The sequence below is a fragment of the Lissotriton helveticus genome, chromosome 7, assembly GCF_964261635.1.
Source record: "Lissotriton helveticus chromosome 7, aLisHel1.1, whole genome shotgun sequence".
NCBI classification, from domain to species: Eukaryota; Metazoa; Chordata; class Amphibia; order Caudata; family Salamandridae; genus Lissotriton; species Lissotriton helveticus.
The window spans coordinates 96491676-96514212 of NC_136068.1; the positions used below are offsets into that span (position 1 = coordinate 96491676).

The 22537-nt window shown below is 51.8% G+C and overlaps 1 protein-coding gene across 1 annotated transcript in view; it reads left to right on the forward strand.

The window, feature by feature from the left end:
• LOC144766639 (uncharacterized protein SCO4629-like) overlaps positions 1–22537 on the forward strand; it is a 52620-nt gene that overhangs the window by 18216 nt on the left and 11867 nt on the right. Inside the window, exons 3-4 of the mRNA XM_078650422.1 lie at positions 11034–11157; positions 16759–16911. Coding sequence (XP_078506548.1) covers positions 11034–11157; positions 16759–16911 — 277 coding nt within the window. The remainder of the gene's footprint in view (positions 1–11033; positions 11158–16758; positions 16912–22537) is intronic.

The following is a 22537-nucleotide window of genomic DNA, read 5'->3' on the forward strand; positions in this document are numbered from 1 at the left end:
GCCTACGGAGGGAGGAGAGGAAGTGTTAGATTCCATTTTTTTTCTTGTAAAAAGTCCTGGTGCGCCAGGCATCTGGCCGGTAGGGTACTGCCCGCGGTTGGGGAGCCAGTAGTCGGTGTTTCAGGATCTGGACGTCGGGGCGACTGTAGCCAGTGTCCTGGCCGGTTTTGTCTTCTAGATGACCCGGTGAAGTTAGTTCCCAGGTGGGAGACCAGTAGAGGGAGAGAGTTCCGAGACTGGTGAGAGACGGTGTTCTGGAGGGTGCTTCTCCTGGGAGAGCACGGAACCTCAGAAGTAGCGGTAGGGTGGGGCGAGCTTGCCCGTGACCTCTGGCCAGCCTGAGGGTGCGGACCCTAGGTGGAAGCGAAAGTGGTAAAGTGGTACTACACAAAGAAAGGGAGTGGAGTATGGCTGTCGTGGGCCAGGGGTTACCACCCCCCACTCCGGGTTGGCATGGACCAGCGCTATCTGGGTGGCCTAGGGCCTGGTCCTAGCCGTGGTCAACTGAGGAGTACCAGTGGGGTAGCCTAGTTGGGCCTATGTTTTTATTTTATTTTTTTTGTTTTCTCTTTGGTTGTTGAATGGATAAGATCAACGTGGCATAGAACTGGAGAGGGTCCCGGCAATGTGGGCCCGCGTCCATGTTTTTTTCGCCCAAAGCAGGGAAGTCCATCAGTGTGGTGATTGGCCTACCCTGCGTTTTGGGCTGGAAGGGGCTGTGTTGGACCGGGCCCTTCTGGCAGGTCCACCCCTGAAGTTTGGCTTGTTATATGTGACCTGGGAATGGGGATTCCCGCTCTGAGTGCGTGTACATGAGAGAAGCCTGCCCTCCCATAGGAATGCATGGGGCATGTGTGTGTCCCCGATAGTTCCTGGGGCGTGGGGAGTACAGGCCCGAGTCTGGTATGTATGGATTCGTGTGATTGAATGCTTCAAGATGATGTATGCGGCTTGTGTGTGTCTAGAAGAGAAGTGCCACTTCTAGACATCGGTGTGTGTGTGCAGTAAGTATGCTGGCGCGTGATTGGCTGAAGTGAGGGAGGGGCTGTGCCTGTATCCTGTATGGGTCTGGGCTGTCCTCCCACCATGCTGGCTCCACCCACCTGGGGTGCGTCTGGTGTCCTAACCTGGCCAGTAAGGAGAAATTCCTGATAACCAGTTCTAGCTGGTTCTCATCCTGCCTGCCCCTTTTTAGACAAAGGGGTCTCATATATAAAAGGAGGGTGTGCCCTCTTCTCTCTCTCTTTCCTGCTGGTCCTGACTGACTCCTGCCAGGGGCATGCTGCTGCTTGGGGCTCAGGGGAAAGGCTTGCCTCCCTGACCCCTGCCCTGCCCCTGAACCACTGCTGTCCTGGACCCTACCAAGACTCTGCTGATTCCTGCTGCCCTAGCGCCGGGAGGTGCCTTATTCCCCGTTTCTGGCTGTCCTAGCGCCGCGGGGCGCTTCATTCATGCTTCCCACGCTGGGGAGCGCTTCCTTGCTGCCCTAGCGCCTTGAGGCGCTGCCTCTATGATCCTAGCACTGGGAGCGTTCAATCCTTCCAGCCGGTGCCCACCCGGCATTTGCCTGCTCGTGGGAGGGGGCCCGAGACCCCAGCGAGTGCCTACCTCGCTTGCCCCCGTCATTGCTGCCCTAATCGAGGGATCCTGGCCCTCGTCAATTTCCCCTGTATTCACCGCCGCAGCCCGGGACCCTTCGTGAGGTCCGCCCCCCGGGCCGCGCTCTGAGTGGCTGGCGGCCCGGGCTGGGCTGATGACGTCTCCCCGGGCCGCGCTCTGATTGGCCGGCGGCCCGGGGAGCTGCAGCGAGGGACGGAGAGAGCTGAGACATGCAGGGGGCAGCGGGAGCCTACTCCGCGCCCCTGCATCCCCCCAGAAGAATGGCCGCTTCCCCCCCGGGGCCCCCAGGAGCGAGAGGGAGCCCCGGAGAGCGAGGAGAGACCGGCGCGTCTACTAGCCGGTGAGTGATGCAGGAGGGGAGGCGGGGCATCGGGCCACATTGCCGGTGGCCGCCCCTCCCCTCCAGCGCGAGCACACATGTGCTCAGAGGCCCCCGGGGCCCCCAGTGATGCCGGGTCCCCCGAGGGGGGCCCCGCCTGCCCGCAGCTTGACCCCTGAGCCCCGAGAGGCTCCCTCATGGCCCGTGGGGCCACCAGTGATGCCGGGTCCCCCGAGGGGGGCCCCGCCTGCCCGCAACTTTGTCCCGAGCCCGGAGAGGCTCCCACGTGTCCTGAGCCCCGAGAGGCTCCACCGGCATTTTAACCCCTCGAGCCCCGAGAGGCTCCATCTGGGTCTTCGCCCCTGAGCCCTGAGAGGCTCCAAAACCCCCCGTCCTGCTGCATGAGCCCCGAGAGGCTCCACCATGGTCCTCGAGCCCCGAGAGGTTCCACCTTTGGCCCCTGTCCCTATGAGCCGGCAAGGCTCCGCCCACCATCTTGTTCTCGAGCCCAGAGAGGCTCCCCCATTTGGCGCATTCCTCATGAGCCTGAGAGGCTCCACCCTAGCCCCTTGTTCCGAGTCTGTGAGACTCCCACGTGTTGGCCCCATCCTTGGTCCCCAGCTGCCCAGCACTTCGTGGGCAGCTGCTACGTGTAGGTGTGCGCTGGGCTGCTTACAGCCTGTCCCGAACATTGAGACTCTGGGCGTCCTAGCCCCGGAAGGCCCGTTGGCCTGTTGAAAGTACTAGCTAAATGTCACTGTACTCCTTGGGAGTTATTCTGTGTTTCCTTCCTACAGGTACGTCTGTGGTGTTATGTACCGTGCCATTCCTTCCCTCCTGTATAACCTTGCTTCATGGGTGTTGATACTGGTTAGAGTGAGTTCTAGTGCTAGTCCTTTGAAACCCCGGGGCGTGACGTATTCTAATGCTAAGCTCCTGGTGATTGTGTGTTCTAGTCCTAGTTCGAGGAAACTCCCAGTTGTTATATGTTCTAAATGCCGACTCCATCATGTGCATATCCCTGGCAGTGGTCCCATGGCCCTGTCCTGTATGTTGTCCCTTGTAAATCCTGCCCGTGCCTCTGGCACCCTGTAAGGTATATGTTCCTATGTGTCCCTTGTAATACAAAAGCCATTTTCATATATCTCTTGTGTGGAGTCCTTTTGTGGGGGGCCCGGAAGGTTGTTGCTGGGGGTGCGTGCGCAAATGCTTTACACATGACCTCCGAGATAGGCCTGACTGCTCGTGCCAAGCTACCAAGGGGGTGAGCAGGGGTTGTCTTGGCGGGTGACTTCCCTACCCTAACTAGAAGTGGTGATTTCTGCCTGGCCTTGGCCCAAGCCTCGGCCAACCAGGGATCCCATTTCTAACATGCATGCCCCCACAAGTGCATGCCTCCTCCACCAGTGCATGCAGCCCCAACCAGTGCATGCCTCCCCCACCAGTGCATGCCCCCCACCGGTGCATCCCTCCCCCAACAGTGCATGCCTCCTCCACCAGTGCATGCCTCTCACACCAGTGCATACCTCTCCCACCAGTGTGTGCCTCTCCCACCAGTGTATGCCTCTCCCACCAGTGTATGCCCCTCCCACCAGTGCTGCCTCTCCCACCAGTGCATGCCTCTCCCACCAGTGCATGCCTCTTCCACCAGTGCATACCTCTCCCACCAGTGCATGCCTCTCCCACCAGTGCATACCTCTCCCACCAGTGTATACCTCTCCAACCAGTGTATGCCTCTCCCACCAGTGTATGCCTCTCCCACCAGTGTATGCCTCTCCCACCAGTGCTGCCTCTCCCACCAGTGCATGCCTCCCCACAAGTGCATGCCTCTCCCACCAGTGCATACCACCCCAACCAGTGCATGCCCCCACCAGTGCTTGCCTCCCCCACCAGTGCATACCTCTCCCACCAGTGTATACCTCTCCCACCAGTGTATGCCTCTCCCACCAGTGTATGCCTCTCCCACCAGTGTATACCTCTCCCACCAGTGTATACCTCTCCCACCAGTGTATGCCTCTCCCACCAGTGCATGCCTCTCCCACCAGTGCACGCCTCCCCCAACAGTCCATGCCTCTCCCACCAGTACATGCCTCTCCCACCAGTACATGCCTCTCCCACCAGTGTATGCCTCCCCCACCAGTGTATGCCTCTCCCACCAGTGTATGCCTCTCCCACCAGTGTATGCCTCTCCCACCAGTGCATGCCTCTCCCACCAGTGCTGCCTCTCCCACCAGTGCATGCCTCTCCCACCAGTGCATGCCTCTCCCACCAGTGCATGCCTCCCCCACCAGTGCATGCCCCTCACCAGTGCATCCCTCCCCCAGCAGTGCATGCCTCCCCCACCAGTGCATGCCCCCACCAGTGCATGCCTCCCCCACCAGTGGATGCCCCCACCAGTGCATCCCTCCCCCAGCAGTGCATACCTCTCCCACCAGTGTGTGCCTCTCCCTCCAGTGTATGCCTCTCCCACCAGTGCTGCCTCTCCCACCAGTGCATGCCTCTCCCACCAGTGCATACCTCTCCCACCAGTGCATACCTCTCCCACCAGTGCATACCTCTCCCACCAGTGCATACCTCTCCCACCAGTGCATACCTCTCCCACCAGTGTATGCCTCTCCCACCAGTGTATGCCTCTCCCACCAGTGCTGCCTCTCCCACCAATGCATACCTCTCCCACCAGTGCATACCTCTCCCACCAGTGCATACCTCTCCCACCAGTGCATACCTCTCCCACCTGTGTATACCTCTCCCACCTGTGTATACCTCTCCCACCAGTGTATGCCTCTCCCACAAGTGTATGCCTCTCCCACCAGTGTATGCCTCTCCCACCAGTGCATGCCTCTCCCACCAGTGCATGCCTCCCCCACAAGTGCATGCCTCCCCCACCAGTTCATGCCTCTCCCACCAGTGCATGCCCCCACCAGTGCATACCTCTCCCACCAGTGTATAGCTCTCCCACCAGTGTATACCTCTCCCACCAGTGTATACCTCTCCCACCAGTGTATGCCTCTCCCACCAGTGTATGCCTCTCCCACCAGTGTATGCCTCTCCCACCAGTGTATGCCTCTCCCACCAGTGTATGCCTCTCCCACCAGTGCATGCCTCTCCCACCAGTGCATGCCTCTCCCACCAGTGCACGCCTCCCCCAACAGTCCATGCCTCTCCCACCAGTACATGCCTCTCCCACCAGTACATGCCTCTCCCACCAGTGTATGCCTCTCCCACCAGTGTATGCCTCCCCCACCAGTGCTGCCTCTCCCACCAGTGCTGCCTCTCCCACCAGTGCATGCCTCTCCCACCAGTGCATGCCTCCCCCACCAGTGCATGCCCCTCACCAGTGCATCCCTCCCCCAGCAGTGCATGCCTCCCCCACCAGTGCATCCCTCCCCCACCAGTGCATCCCTCCCCCAGCAGTGCATGCCTCTCCCACCAGTGCATGCCTCTCCCACCAGTGCATGCCTCCCCCACCAGTCCATGCCTCTCCCACAAGTGCATGCCTCCCCCACAAGTGCATGCCTCCCCCACCAGTGCATGCCTCCCCCACCAGTGCATGCCCCCCACCAGTGCATCCCTCCTCCACCAGTGCATGCCTCCCCCACCAGTGCATGCCCCCCACCAGTGCATCCCTCCTCCACCAGTGCCTACATCCCCCACCTGTGCATACCTCTCCCACCAGTGTATGCCTCTCCCACCAGTGCTGCCTCTCCCACCAGTGCATGCCTGCCCCACCAGTGCATGCCTCCCCCACAAGTGCATCCCTCCCCCACCAGTGCATGCCTCCCCCACCAGTGCCTGCCCCCCACCAGTGCATCCCTCCTCCACCAGTGCATGCCTCCCCCACCAGTGCATGCCCCCCACCAGTGCATCCCTCCTCCACCAGTGCATGCCTCCCCCACCAGTGCATGCCCCCCACCAGTGCATCCCTCCTCCACCAGTGCCTACATCCCCCACCTGTGCATACCTCTCCCACCAGTGTATGCCTCTCCCACCAGTGCTGCCTCTCCCACCAGTGCATGCCTGCCCCACCAGTGCATGCCTCTCCCACCAGTGCATACCTCTTCCACCAGTGTATGCCTCTCCCACCAGTTCATACCTCTCCCACCAGTGCATACCTCTCCCACCAGTGTATGCCTCTCCCACCAGTGTATGCCTCTCCCACCAGTGCTGCCTCTCCCACCAGTGCTGCCTCTCCCACCAGTGCTGCCTCTCCCACCAGTGCATGCCTCCACCACCAGTTCATGCCTCTCCCACCAGTGCATGCCTCTCCCACCAGTGCATGCCTCCCCCAGTGCATGCCTCCCCACCAGTCCATGCCTCTCCCTCAAGCGCATGCCTCTCCCACCAGTGCATACCTCTCCCACCAGTGCATGCCTCTCCCACCAGTGCATGCCTCTCCCACCAGTGAATGCCTCCCCCACCAGTGCATGCCTCCCCCACCAGTGCATGCCTCCCCCACCAGTGAATGCCTCCCCCACCAGTGCATGCCTCCCCCACCAGTGCATGCCTCCCCCACCAGTGCATGCCTCCCCCACCAGTGCATGCCTCCCCCACCAGTGCACGCTTCCCCCACCAGTCCGTGCCTCTCCCACCAGTCCATGCCTCTCCCACCAGTCCATGCCTCCCCCACCAGTCCATGCCTCCCCCACCAGTCCATGCCTCTCCCACCAGTGCATGCCTCTCCCACCAGTGCATGCCTCCCCCAGTGCATGCCTCCCCACCAGTCCATGCCTCTCCCTCAAGCGCATGCCTCTCCCACCAGTGCATGCCTCTCCCACCAGTGCATGCCTCTCCCACCAGTGCATGCCTCTCCCACCAGTGAATGCCTCCCCCACCAGTGCATGCCTCCCCCACCAGTGCATGCCTCCCCCACCAGTGAATGCCTCCCCCACCAGTGCATGCCTCCCCCACCAGTGCATGCCTCCCCCACCAGTGCATGCCTCCCCCACCAGTGCACGCCTCCCCCACCAGTGCACGCTTCCCCCACCAGTCCGTGCCTCCCCCACCAGTGCATGCCTCCCCCACCAGTGCATGCCTCCCCCACCAGTGCATGCCTCCCCCACCAGTGCATGCCTCCCCCACCAGTGCACGCTTCCCCCACCAGTCCGTGCCTCTCCCACCAGTCCATGCCTCTCCCACCAGTCCATGCCTCCCCCACCAGTCCATGCCTCCCCCACCAGTCCATGCCTCTCCCACCAGTCCATGCCTCTCCCACCAGTCCATGCCTCTCCCACCAGTCCATGCCTCTCCCACCAGTGCACGCCTCCTCCACCAGTGCATGCCTCCACCACTAGTGCACGCTTCCCCCACCAGCGCACGCCTCCTTCACCAGAGCATGCCTCTCCCACCAGTGCATGCCTCCCCCACCAGAGCATGCCTCCCCTACCAGTCCATGCCTCTCCCACCAGTGCATGCCTCTCCCACCAGTGCATTCCTCCCACACCAGGGCATGCCTCTCTCACCAGTGCATGCCTCCCCCACCAGAGCATGCCTCCCCTACCAGTCCATGCCTCTCCCACCAGTGCATGCCTCTCCCACCAGTGCATGCCTCCCACACCAGGGCATGCCCCCCACCAGTGCATCCCTCCTCCACCAGTGCATGCCTCCCCCACCAGTGCATGCCCCCCACCAGTGCATCCCTCCTCCACCAGTGCCTACATCCCCCACCTGTGCATACCTCTCCCACCAGTGTATGCCTCTCCCACCAGTGCTGCCTCTCCCACCAGTGCATGCCTGCCCCACCAGTGCATGCCTCCCCCACAAGTGCATCCCTCCCCCACCAGTGCATGCCTCCCCCACCAGTGCCTGCCCCCCACCAGTGCATCCCTCCTCCACCAGTGCATGCCTCCCCCACCAGTGCATGCCCCCCACCAGTGCATCCCTCCTCCACCAGTGCATGCCTCCCCCACCAGTGCATGCCCCCCACCAGTGCATCCCTCCTCCACCAGTGCCTACATCCCCCACCTGTGCATACCTCTCCCACCAGTGTATGCCTCTCCCACCAGTGCTGCCTCTCCCACCAGTGCATGCCTGCCCCACCAGTGCATGCCTCTCCCACCAGTGCATACCTCTTCCACCAGTGTATGCCTCTCCCACCAGTTCATACCTCTCCCACCAGTGCATACCTCTCCCACCAGTGTATGCCTCTCCCACCAGTGTATGCCTCTCCCACCAGTGCTGCCTCTCCCACCAGTGCTGCCTCTCCCACCAGTGCTGCCTCTCCCACCAGTGCATGCCTCCACCACCAGTTCATGCCTCTCCCACCAGTGCATGCCTCTCCCACCAGTGCATGCCTCCCCCAGTGCATGCCTCCCCACCAGTCCATGCCTCTCCCTCAAGCGCATGCCTCTCCCACCAGTGCATACCTCTCCCACCAGTGCATGCCTCTCCCACCAGTGCATGCCTCTCCCACCAGTGAATGCCTCCCCCACCAGTGCATGCCTCCCCCACCAGTGCATGCCTCCCCCACCAGTGAATGCCTCCCCCACCAGTGCATGCCTCCCCCACCAGTGCATGCCTCCCCCACCAGTGCATGCCTCCCCCACCAGTGCATGCCTCCCCCACCAGTGCACGCTTCCCCCACCAGTCCGTGCCTCTCCCACCAGTCCATGCCTCTCCCACCAGTCCATGCCTCCCCCACCAGTCCATGCCTCCCCCACCAGTCCATGCCTCCCCCACCAGTCCATGCCTCTCCCACCAGTGCATGCCTCTCCCACCAGTGCATGCCTCCCCCAGTGCATGCCTCCCCACCAGTCCATGCCTCTCCCTCAAGCGCATGCCTCTCCCACCAGTGCATGCCTCTCCCACCAGTGCATGCCTCTCCCACCAGTGCATGCCTCTCCCACCAGTGAATGCCTCCCCCACCAGTGCATGCCTCCCCCACCAGTGCATGCCTCCCCCACCAGTGAATGCCTCCCCCACCAGTGCATGCCTCCCCCACCAGTGCATGCCTCCCCCACCAGTGCATGCCTCCCCCACCAGTGCATGCCTCCCCCACCAGTGCACTCTTCCCCCACCAGTCCGTGCCTCCCCCACCAGTGCATGCCTCTCCCACCAGTGCATGCCTCTCCCACCAGTGAATGCCTCCCCCACCAGTGCATGCCTCCCCCACCAGTGCATGCCTCCCCCACCAGTGCATGCCTCCCCCACCAGTGCATGCCTCCCCCACCAGTGCATGCCTCCCCCACCAGTGCACGCTTCCCCCACCAGTCCGTGCCTCTCCCACCAGTCCATGCCTCCCCCACCAGTCCATGCCTCCCCCACCAGTCCATGCCTCCCCCACCAGTCCATGCCTCTCCCACCAGTCCATGCCTCTCCCACCAGTCCATGCCTCTCCCACCAGTCCATGCCTCTCCCACCAGTGCACGCCTCTCCCACCAGTGCATGCCTCCTCCACCAGTGCATGCCTCCACCACTAGTGCACGCTTCCCCCACCAGCGCACGCCTCCTTCACCAGAGCATGCCTCTCCCACCAGTGCATGCCTCCCCCACCAGAGCATGCCTCCCCTACCAGTCCATGCCTCTCCCACCAGTGCATGCCTCTCCCACCAGTGCATTCCTCCCACACCAGGGCATGCCTCTCTCACCAGTGCATGCCTCCCCCACCAGAGCATGCCTCCCCTACCAGTCCATGCCTCTCCCACCAGTGCATGCCTCTCCCACCAGTGCATGCCTCCCACACCAGGGCATGCCTCTCTCACCAGTGCATGCCTCCCCCACCAGTCCATGCCTCTCCCACCAGTGCATGCCTCTCACACCAGGGCATGCCTCTCTCACCAGGGCATGCCTCTCTCACCAGTGCATGCCTCCCACACCAGGGCATGCCTCTCTCACCAGTGCATGCCTCCCCCACCAGTCCATGCCTCTCCCACCAGTGCATGCCTCTCCCACCAGTGCATGCCTCCCACACCAGGGCATGCCTCTCTCACCAGTGCATGCCTCCCACACCAGGGCATGCCTCTCTCACCAGTGCATGCCTCTCTCACCAGTGCATGCCTCCTTCACCAGTGCATGCCTCCTTCACCAGAGCACGCCTCCCCCACCAGTGCATGCCTCCGCCACTAGTGCACACCTCCTTCACCAGAGCACGCCTTCTCAACCAGGTCACCTATTGCACCAGAGTACTACTCCTCCATAGCTAGAATCACCAGAGCAGACCTCCACCAGTGCACATCTCCTCTATCAAAGCATGCCTTCTCTAGCAGAGCTGTCCTCCTGTATCAAAGCAGACCTCATCCTTCAGAGCACTCCTCCTGCACCCGAGTAGGCCTCCTACACCTTTCTAGGCCCCCTCCACCAGGGCACGGCGCCTCCACCAGTGCCAGCCTCTTTCACCAGATCACGGCGTCTATACCAGAGTGCGCCTCTCCAATCAGAGGATTTCTCCACCACCATTGAACCTGACTTCCACCAGAGCACTCCTCCTCTTCCACTGCTGCACTACTCTTGCACCTGAGAAGGCAGCCTCCATCTTTGCAGGCCTCCTCCACAGAGCACACCTCTTGCACCAGTGCACAGCTCCTACAACAGAGCACTCCACCTCCAGCAGTGCACACCTCCTTCAGTAATGCACGTTTCCTTCACTATAGCACACTGACTCTGCGAGTAAAGCACAATTTTGCCTCTACGGAATTAATCCTCTTCTACGGCACACCCTCTCCATCATAGCATGCCTTCTTCACTAGATTATACCCCCTACATCAGAGCATGTTTCCCCTGAGTGTGGCTCCTTGAGTAGAACATGCCTACATTATAACATGTCTTAGCCACTCAAGCAAGCCTTCTGCAGAAGAAGATGTTAGTATCTAAATATAATCATTGTTTTACATGAGGATCTACCACAAAACTAGATTTAAGTTTCTTGGTCCAAGCCACTTGCATCTAGGATGTACATGAGTTTATCTAGGCATCCCATTTTCTGCACACACTGCCTTCCTTTATGTTGTTTGAATGATATCTAAAAACACACAAAAAAATTGGTATGGTGTTTATTTGTTCTTCGACTCAAGAAATATCTGTAGAATAACCCAAATTTTCATACTGATTACTTGCTAAATGGTGCACAAATAACGCGTCTAATTTCCTTTGTTGGTGCCAGAGTGATGTCATCATCTGCCTGGGGTGCCATGACGTACGCGTGGCAGAAAGAGCAGCCGCCCTGTTTCTGGAAGGATGGGCTCCGTGGATACTGTTCACAGGATACCAGGGGAACCAGACTGTAGGTAAGAGGCTCAGCATGTATGGTGTGAGTCAACCAGTCACCATATGATAGGCAAGATGCAGTGCCAGCAATGCCAATCCAGACATAACAATGCCATAGGTACAAGGCACACGCAGAACATGCCCCAGTGAAGAGATGCAGTCGGTGAGAAACCTTTAAGAAAGTAGCCATAGAAAAGATAAACGGCTACGGCCGTTTCCGAAAAGCAGTTAAAACCTGGTTGTTTAACCAATAACCTATTACCCGCTGTATGCTGCTCCTGTCTCCATTAGCGCCGGGAAACCCTACTTGGGTAGCTGTCGTGCTCTACAAACTGAAAAAATAAATAAATAAATAAATAAAGAAGTGCAGCAGGTGTAGTGTTAGGCTGTGGGGAAACATAGTCCATATAAAAAACATAGTCAGTGGTGTTTAAGTCCATAGTGAACCATAATATTGGTAAAATGCACAGCTGGTACAGTGCTGGTCCATTTCAATGCAGTCTCCCTTGTGCTGGTAATAAACTATAAAAGGCGAATTAAAATGATTAGAGTTTGGGAAATGAACTTGCCCTATTGGGATCACTGAAGAATTTCTACAATTGCAAGATAATTTCCACCCAGGTGTAAGACAGGACACAGGCCTCTTTTGATATTGGGTGTAGCTTAGTTAACTGCTAAGGGCTTGTACACTGTGGGAGAGTTGTGGCGCCGCGGCCAGGGCGACTGACGCTGGAATCTGGGGATCACGGTTCGATCCGCCGCTCCGGCGTCAGGTTAGCCCAGCACCATGTGACTCTGGGCAATAGCTCGCTTAATCTTTCCGACGGTCCCCAGCGCCTAGAGACCCTTACGGGTGATTGTGCGCTTTACAAATGTGGATTATTATTACACTGCATCCTTGTTGGGACTGTGAAAGGATCCAGACAGGGGCTACTTTAATAACAGCACTCTGGCATAATTTGTAATCAGGTAGAAAAAACACATCTCTTCATGTGCATGTACAGGAGATCCCTTCACTCTCTAAAGTGCTATGACTAACACAGGTCAAGGCAATAAAATATATTAGCAGCATATCAAACAGTCCCTTGATTACCAGCCACACCTTAAACTTTTTGCCCACTCTGAACAATGTTAAGGGCCCTCATAGTTTACTCATTGGTAAAAGCAGGGCATAGTCTTAAGTTGTCCTGGATCCTCGAAATTCTAGAACACAAATCTGATTTGTTTTAAATTTATACTCTAGAGCAGTGCTTTCCAAACTCATAAAAACCACAACCCAATTTTCGCGACCTACCTAGCATTAATGGACATGAGATGGTAGATTTTTAAATGTAACTGAAGCATCGTGTAGTCGAGCCTTTCCATTGAAATGACCACTACATTTGCACAGACATACAGTATTACTTATAGCACTATACTGCAAACGAATAATAATTTGTGGAAATCGTCTTTTTAGTGAACATTTATCGTTTGTGCCTCACCAAGTGAATTGCCTTGATTTGTTTTGATCCTATTAAAATATTTGTTTCCATCACACTTCAGAATTCCCAAAAATTTGATTCATTTTTGCTTTCCCAACTGCTGAATGTGTAAAGTTCATTTATAGGTATTTACGTTTTGTTGTGTGTTACAAAAAATAACATCCTACAACTTTTCATTCACACTCCCTGTACCCCAGCAAGATTGTCACATAATTCACTTTACTTTTCCCTCTCGGACTGCAAAGTAAGAGGAGTTTATAAACACCAATTACCATTTTAGAAAATAAGCTGTAGTTTGTCAGAAGGCTTAGCAAATGTGACAAGATAAATATAGAATTAAAATGTATTTATTGCTTGGACTTTCGCGACCTACTAAAAATCGCTTGGGACCTACCAGTGGGTCGCAACTCACACTTTAGGAAACACTGCTCCAGAGAGGCATCTCTTAAAATAAGTTATCCCTCAACTTTGTGGGTGGTAAATTCACTCTTCTTTGAAGTCATTTTCTGACAACACCACTGATGATTTGTGCTGTAATTTGATCGATTTGAGTAAAGAGTAAACGGCCAGATTCATCATACTGAAATCGGCTCGCAAAGGGCCAGATTCTGAGAATCTGGCCCTTTGCGAGCGCTATTTTTGCATTTGGGATTCATCATCCCAAATGCAAAAATCCCTATACTAGAAATCGCTATATTGCGAAGATTCGCATGTAAGGAATCTCAATCAGAGATTCTTTAAATGCTATTCATGAACCTTTTTAAAATTGCGAATTCGCAATATGGGGCCGCTATTTACCGTGAAGTGTTACTTCGTGGTAAATAGCGAAAGTTGTATGTTACACACACACATGTCTTTTGGACATGTATGTGCGCAACACCAGTGTACATTTGCATTTCAAGGGTGCTACAGGGTGTCCTTTGGACACCCTGGCACCCTTGAAATCGCTTCCTTATTTGCGATTCGCTAATTGCTAATCGCAAATAAGGAATGACTCGCCATTCATTCCTATGGGCCTTGAGGCCCATAGGAATGAATGGGAAAGCCATTCCTTATTTGCGATTAGCAATTAGCGAATCGCAAATAAGGAAGCAGTAGAAATCGCAAAATAAATTGCGATTTCTACATGCATCCTGTTTTGCTAGTCTTTAATAGCGATTCCTTAATAATCGCTATTAAGGACTCGCAAAAGAGGACAATGATGAATCTGGGGGAAAGTCTCAAGTGTAAATCTACTTGTGTATCTAGGCAGGGACGTAGCATTGTCAGTAAATTTGAGTGGGGGTGAGCTTCAGATTTCCCAACAATCATGCTGGCATATAAAGTTAAAATATATTATAGGACAAGCAGGCTGCATGAGAGAGAGTTAAGGGGCAGTGGAAAGGGAGAGGAATGCAGATTGATGTGAGTACTAAGTGAGAAAAACACAATATTTTGTAAAATAACCAACATTTTGAGGACTTTCAAAAGAGAGGTGAGAGAGAGTGTGTGTGTTTTTTCCAGTGTGGCATGCATTCAAAAACCCAGGTGAAATCCCCATAACCAACTGAAAGCACCTGTACCGAACTATTCACCAGAAAATACATTTATTAGGGTGTTGTAAGGAGATCAACGCCACTGTGGTTGAAATTTCCCTATGGGACTTGATTATAAAATATAAATGTAAAATAATGTAAAACATTTATTATTAACATTGAACTAATAAATTAAAGTGTTCGAGTACATTAACTGACTAAATTGAATTTGTAATAAATAATTAATTTAAATATATTTAATTGAATTAAACTGTAATTTCTTAAAGAAGAAAATACATTTTTGATTTAGCATGTATCAAGTTTGGTTAAAAGTTTTATTGAATTAATTTTGATCATTCTGATGTTTTTACCAAAAGTTGGAAAGTTAATAAAACTTTATTATTAAATTAAGTTTATTTTAAAATGTTAAAATAATAAAAACTGTTTATTCACATATTTTTAACATTTATCTATCTATCTATCTATCTATCTATCTATCTATCTATCTATCTATCTATCTATCTATCTATCTATTTCTTTTTTATATTTCTTTAACATTATACCCTATGGTGTGTTATTTTAAGGCCCTGTCTTATTGTTTTCTATGGGCGTGTGTTGCAGTGCCCTTGAGAGGCCAAGGCTGGTAATTGACATACTCCAAGGCTGCACTGGAGTACATTTACTACTGTTTTATCACCTTTAAGGCTGTAAAAACTTTAGAAGCATAATTTGTGAATAGCAATGGGCTTACTCCTACATGGGTGGGGGGTTTCAGGAGCCTGTACCTCACTAAACTCCTTCCTTTTGGCCTTAAACCCCTCCGATGTTGTAATAGATATTCCTAATGTCCACTGCACTGTGTGTGTAAGAGAGAGAGTTGGTGAAGTTGATTTGTCAAAATGTTGAGGCAGAGTGAATGTCAGGGAGTATGAGTTAGTCAAGGGGAGCGAGAGAGAGAAAGAGACAAAGAGAGATAAAAATAAATATTGTGCAGGGCGTATATGTTTTTATAGAAACCCCAATCACAGAATACCAATCAAGACAAACATGTAATCTAAAAAAATCAACATTTTCAAGATAGATAGCATTAACCACTTGTTAGAAACCAATTCTTAGATTTTCTTTTTTTAATTTCCTTTTACATACTTTATTTTCCAAAGTTTACTTACATCCTTTTTTTCACATCCTATTATTATCCTGTTGATTAAACTTGTTGAGCTATTGAGAGCCCCCTCAGTTGCTTCCATCATGGTATTTAAACGTCATTCTTGATTTTCAGAGAATCTCCCCTTGCTACAAAAAGTAGTTTAAAAATTGCTCCTTTCTCATTACCAAGCAGAAGCCCATTCCATTCCAAGTTGGCTGTAGTGTGTAATTTATTTGGAAAAACTCTGGCACTTTGGCTCTTCTGTTTCTTTCGTACCTCCAGTCACCTGTTCCAGCCAGGGCCACTGGAATTATGCGGTAGGGACTAAATTGTGTGTCAGGATTAAATATTATGGGTTTTATTTATATCATTTATAAAGCGCTTGAGTCACTCTGGGTGGGTTATCTCCGTGCTGTGGATGTGAAGAGGTAAGGACTAGGAGCTAGAAAAGTGATGTTTTGAGTTTTTTTCTGAAGGTCAGATATATAGTGCATTGGCGGATATCCAAGGGTAGTTGGTTCCAGATACGAGGGGCTAGGTAGGAGAAAGCTTTGCCTCCTAGTCTGGTTTGTTTTATGCGCGGAATGGTGAGAAGACCTTTCCCCTTTGAGCGAAGGGAGCGTGGAGGGGTGTATCTGACCAGTTTATCCGCCAGATATGCTGGACCCATCTGTGTTAAGAAAAGGCACATTATTCGGCATATTGTGCCACATTTTGTGAAAGTGCTACATTATTATTTAGGCAAGTGTTACACATGTTAACACTACCTAGGCCAAGTTTTATCTCATTAGTAGCTGCTGAAAACCCAAATACGGTTGTATGGCATTACAACGCAGGCTTTTACCCCGCATGCCATTACAACGCGGGCATTACAGCGGGAGGGCGCTGGATAGTGGAATAGTTTAATTTTCTATTCCAACTCCAGCCCACGTTGACAGTAGGGAAGGTGTTGGATAGAAAATTAAACTATTCCCTATCCTAGAGCGCCCTCCAGCGAAAGTCGTTGTAACGACTTTCGTTGTAATCCCCGCGTTGTAATGGCTGTTCTCCCCCAAATACAGTAATAAGTAACAGAAAGGTGACCAATCAACCTTTGCAAAGGGTCTTCCACTGCACTGCAACTCGTGTCGCTGCGGTGTAAGTACCTTTTGATCCCTCGAGCTAGAAGCGTTTTTTTTTTAAATCAGCAGATTATGCAGCAGATGATGGATTATGTGGCAAATGAGGCAAATCCACATCTATGCAGGAAACGCTATTGCAGCAAAACCACATGATTCCAGTGGCTCTCATTATCGGTGTTGACGCCTCGCTTATGATGGAGTTTTCCTAGCTCGCAGCCTGCGAAGTTTTGTCCAATCAGATTTCCACTACATCTTGACACATCCCTTAAAAACAAATGTTCTGAAGTATGTTTGCAAGAATGACTTCTCTTTCATAGTCCACTTGAGTCAAGTCTCTTACTCTTCCATCTTGTTGCAGGTATGTGGGACCGAACTGAAGCCGAGATCTTTTCTGATATTGCAATGAAATTGGGAGTTCCTGAATCAAAGATCATTCTGGAGAAAAGGGCAACCAATACAGGGGAAAATATACGATTTTCTTGGCAAATCCTGAACGAGAAAAACATCCCAGGTAAGAGAGAAGTTGCGGTGTTCATATCAGTTCACTGATGTGTGTACCAGGCGAGCAAAAAAAGTGATGGATGGGAAATCTTAAATTAAGCGGACCGCTTACTGTGATCACGCTCCATTCCATTTTTTTTCCAGCTTTTCCGCACCTTTCCAGGCAGGTACCAACTGCATGCAAATCATCTTGACCCTGCCCCAAAAATATTCTGCCCTAAAAATATTCTGCCCTTGATAACATCAAAGGAAGCCTGCATTTGATAACCTCACAAGGGGCAGTCAAGACCACATTCTCTCCCAACAAGAACATAATAATCTCCCAGCCATACAACAAAAGTCATGTGCACACGTTCTATCAAATATGTTTGAAAGTCATCAGTAGTGAAAGCAGAGTAAAATAAAATGAAACAAGGTAGACCCATATGTATGATGATAAAAATTATTTATATAGCGCACGTACACCAACGGTTTCTTGGCGCTTACGAGGACAGACTGAGGACGCAGCAGCGTGATGAGGATAGTTAATTGTATGCTTGAAAGAAGAGCTAGGTCTTAAGCGACCTCCTGAATTGAGGATAAGAGGAAATTAGACGGAGATCTGGGGGAAGTGAGTTCCAGAGGAGTGGGGCTTGTGAGGAAAATCTCAGGCCACCATGCTTCTTACGCCTAAAGGTACATGAAGTCAAAAGGTTTGAACATGAAGATCGTAAGACCCGGGAAGAGACATAGCGGTGGATTCGAGAGGCAATAAAAGCCGGGCCTTGAAGGGAGAGGGCCTTATGAATCAAGCAGCTCAGTTTAAAGAGGCTACGCTGAGCTACAGGGAGCCAATGGAGGCTCTTATGGAGAGGTTTAGTGTGACTAGACTTTGGCTGGCCATGGATGAGTCTAGCTGCTTGATTCTGAATGAGTTGGAGTTGATGAGATTGGTAAGCGGGTATTCCGGCGTACAATGCGTTCGCATAGTCAATCCGGGATATGACCAATCCCAGAGTGACTTGGACGAGGGCATCATAAGAAAGGATTCTGCTGATTTTCCTAATGCGACGTAAATGGAAAAAGCAAACCGAAACCACTGATTTAATTTGGGCCATCATTGAGAGGTCATTGCTGATGGTAACTCCTAGGCTCTTCACAGAGTTGACAGGGGATGGTAGACATCCCAGGGAGCATGGCCAGAAATTGGTGTTCCAAGGATTTCCTGGGGGCCCTGTGAGGACCAGCTCAGTCTTATCAGGATTAAGCTTGAGCTGGTTCGCGTTCATCCAATTACTGATGAAGGTCATAGTGGATTGAACGTTCTCTGTGGAAGAGGGGGAGGAGTCGATATTGAAGATGAGCTGAAGGTCATCAGCATAATTGAAGATGACTACTGATCTTTTCTGGAGCTCTGAAATCAAAGGAAAAATGTACAGGTTGGATAGTAAAGGGGAGAGGGAGGAGCCCTGAGGGACTCCGCAGGTGAGGCTTTTTTCCTCCGACATAAAGGTGGAAAGACGGACCGCTTGTTTCCAGTCTTGAAGGAATGATGTGAGCCTGCTCAGTGGTTGGCCCCGGATGCCGGCGTTCCTAACCCGATCGAGGAGGATAGCATGGATAACGGTGTCGAACGCCGCCGACAGATCCAGGAGCACCAGGGCTTGTGAGGTATTCTGGTTGGCCCCCTTTCTAAGTTCGTCATGAACCGCCAGGGCAATAAACTCGGTGGAGTGTTGAGGCCTGAACCCGGCTTGGTGGGGATCTAGAAAGTGAGAATTTTCCACAAAGGTGCTAAGGCAGTTTGCTACAAAGGCCTCCAGAACGTTTCCCAAAAAGGGGAGCAGCGAAATGGGGCGAAAATTGCTCAGTACCTCAGGGTCAGCTCCCGGTTCTTTGAGGATAGGAGAAACAACAGCTGATTTGAAGGAAATAGGGACCACCCCGGAGGTGAGGGAGTTTTTAGGAAGAGAAATGGGAGGATCAGGGAGGTTAAGAAAGATCTCCTGAGCAATGTGTGGGGGACAGCTGTCCCGTGGAGAGCCGGAACAAACTTTACTCAGAAGGGAAAAGAAGACCTCCCGAGTAATCAGGGGGACGTTGGAGAAAGACGAGGGGTTCCCAGGTACATCACCGAAATTGGGATTTAAGACAGTCTTAGGAATGCTAGTTTTGATTTTGATTATCTTCTCAGTAAAATAACTGTTAAGGGAGTGGCAGAGGGACTGTGATGACAGAGGTTTGATGGTGACACGGGCGGGTTTCGCTAATTCGTTAACTATTGAGAAGATATATTTAGCTTTATTACAAGAGTTCAAGATTTTTGCAGAGTAGTATTGAGTTTTTGCTGTAAGGATAGCGGATTTGTAGTCTTTTAGAGCGGAGAGAAAGGAAGATTTCTTAAGGGGACAATAGTCCAATCTCTACTTATGCTCAGTTTGACGAAGAGCGAGTTTCCTATCTTTCAGGTCCTTGGTGAACCAAAGCTGGGCATCGTGCGGCCATTTATTTTTAAGTGTTTTCAATGGAGCGAAAATGTCCCTTGCCTCGGCCAACCAGGTATTGATGTCTTCAGCTTGAGCATGGACTGAGAGTGGTGGCCTAGAAGGCTGAGGGGGGCTTGGTATAGAAGCGGCGAGGGAAAGACAGAGGGAAGGAATGTCTACCCGGCCCCAATTCCTGATCATGAGGGAGTTGAAGATGCAGGATTTGGTGGTGACAGTTTTAAGCAGAGAAAAATAAATAAAAAAGTGATCCAACCAGGCACAGGGGGAAATCTGACCATTTAACGGATCCGTAAAATCCATCGAACAGGCGCTTTCGTGCTGATCGTGGGGCCAATAATTAAAATCCCCTATGATAAGGATTTTGGCATGGTTTATCACCAGCTCGGCAACCATACTACTGAATAGCTGGAGAAAATTCGGTAAATGGACAGGTGGCCTATAAAAAAGGGCAAAGGTTAAGGGAAAACTGTTGGAGTCAAGTTTAAATAACAAAAAGTTAACCAAGGGGATTTTGGAAATGGTAATGGAAGTGACTCTGTAGGAGTGAGAGATGATAGCAGCAACTCCACCCCCCACTTTCCCCTGTGGCCTGTTTGCCTGGAGAATGTAGTAGTTGTCGGGGATAGCGGCTAATATATCCGGAATGGATTCGGGTGTAAGCCAGGTTTCAGATAGAAGCAAGATGTCAGGCTTAATGGAGTCTAAAAGTTAGACAATCTCGAGCTGGTGTTTGACCAACAAGCGAGTATTTAGGTACCATAGGGATAGATGGTCTTGATTGGGACTGTGACAACGAGGGGGGGTCACAGACTGTAAGATCCTGGGGCTCGTTAGGGACGTAAAAGGAGGGGGACCCATGGGATGGAGGGGAGAAGAGTATCTTGGCTGCAGTATTCCATTAATCTCGAGGGTGAGGAGAAGGTTTAAGGGGATGGGCCCATTCCCTTGAAGAGATACAAGTTCCTTTGCTGTATATGCTTGGGTGAAACGGGCAGGGTACGTGGCCCCTAGCCCCGGACGGGTGCAGACGGGCTTGCCTTTGGCGCACCTGCTGCGCGTCGCCCCCAGCATCCGGTTTTAAAGGGAGGAAGGTTTGAGCGCTGGAACGCTCTCCTCCTACCGGAAGTAGGAAAATCTGCTGGCAAAGGGTGGGCCAATAGGCTCCCTCCACAACAATCGAGCAGTGCTCGTGGTAGACTGGGGAGTATAGAGGCGCTGGGGCTAAGCAGGGTAAGTAAAAAGATCAGAACCAACTTGTTAGCCGCTCAAACTAGCAAGAAAATGCCTAAAACATACGATTTTAAAATTCGCCAAGCAGACGAGTCTCAGCGCGTCCAACGCGCGTCCGCCCCCATCATCCGGTTTTAAAGGGAGGAAGGTTTGAGCGCTAGAACGCTCACCTCCTTCTACCGGAAATAGGAAAATCTGCTGGCAAAGCGTGGGCCAATAGGCTCCCTCTACAACAATTGAGCAGTGCTCGTGGTGGACCGGGGAGTATAGAGGCGCTGGGGCTAAGCAGGGTAAGTAAAAAGATCAGAACCAACTTGTGTCAAGGTGTCATTTTTAATCTTTTTAAAATTGTTTTGTACTTCTGTGACTAAGACAGACTTACTTGCTTCACTCGTTTCAAGCCTGCCTGAAAGCTCCGCTCGCTCCGACCCGGTCCACCACAGCTGTTGCTGCTTGTGTGGAGGGTGGACCGGCAGAGCGCGACACGCCCCCTCCTGAATCTCCAGGCGGGAAGCACATAAAAAGAACCCTATGCTTGGAACGCTCAGCGGACGCGCGCAGCGAGCGCGCCAAAGGCAAGCCCGTCTGCGCCCGTCCGCGCCAAACCGGGGCCAGGGGCCAAAACCCCTACCGGTTTCAATCCCAAAAGGCAATATAACTCTCAGCAGCTGCACGCCTTATGTCCGATACTGGAGGAAAAGTGCAAGCATAGCATGGAACCGCACAATCGTGACCAATAATAATTAACTTGACTGTCACTTTGTTTTGCAATTGATAATAACTATGTGTTTTTATTGATTTAGAAACTGTCCTGAAGAAGGTGTTTTTAACTTCAAAAAAACCGAAACGCTGCGTCGACAAACTGTTTCTTTTTTAATTATCATTTGTATTTACAGTATCGTGATACTGGTTTTCATATATTTTTGTTGTGATTTTAGACTGTTTAAAACTCAAAGTATTGATTGATAATTCTGTATTCAATAAACTTGTATGAATTTATCGTGTAAAACATTGTGACCGTCTGATAAATGGTGTCTTGATATAAGTTTTTAATTTGTGAACATTTGAATGCATGGTAGAAAACGATTAGTCTTAGTGATACTCATGTTTACCTAGTGGTGTACTAATAAATGAGTATACATAGGTCTTGAACAAAGTAAACCTAATTGGTTTATGTATACTTGGGACCCTCCTATTTCTACTTGTTGGTACTATCCATACATAAAAATGGTTCCACCATAGCCGCAAACTTCAAGGATGGCATGCGGGCCATCAGCAGTTGGATGGCCTCCAATTGTCTTAAACTGAACTCTTCAAAAACCGAAGTAATGTTGTTCGGTAAGGTTCAGCCTATTTGGTCTCCCTTATGGTGGCCAGAGGAAATGGGCACTCCACCTGAACCGGTCAGCAAAGTTAGAAACTTAGGAGTAATATTCGACGACAAACTCCTTTTTCATCACCATGTGAACTCCGTAGTTTCATCATCTTTTAACATTTTACGAAAAATTAAGAAACTTCTGCCTTATCTTCCCACCACTACAGGCAAAACCCTCATTTCAACGTTGGTGTTTTCTCGCACCGACTATTGTAATGCCCTCCTCCTTAATGCACAAGAGAAGGTTATTTCAAAACTTCAAATGATTCAGAACGCCTCGGCAAGAATACTATTGGGCATTCCAAAATTCACCTCTGTTTCCAAACACCTGGCTCAACTGCACTGGCTCCCGGTTAGGAGTCGAACCAAGTTTAAGTCCTTATGCATTGTTTATAAGGCAGTAAATAACATAGGACCAACATTTCTTAGTGACTCCCTCAAGCCTCTTCCAACCCCCAGAACTTTACGTTCGAATACTGCTCACCTGATTCAAATCCCCAGAACAAGGAAAGTTAACTGGGGAGACAGACGTTTCATCATTGCAG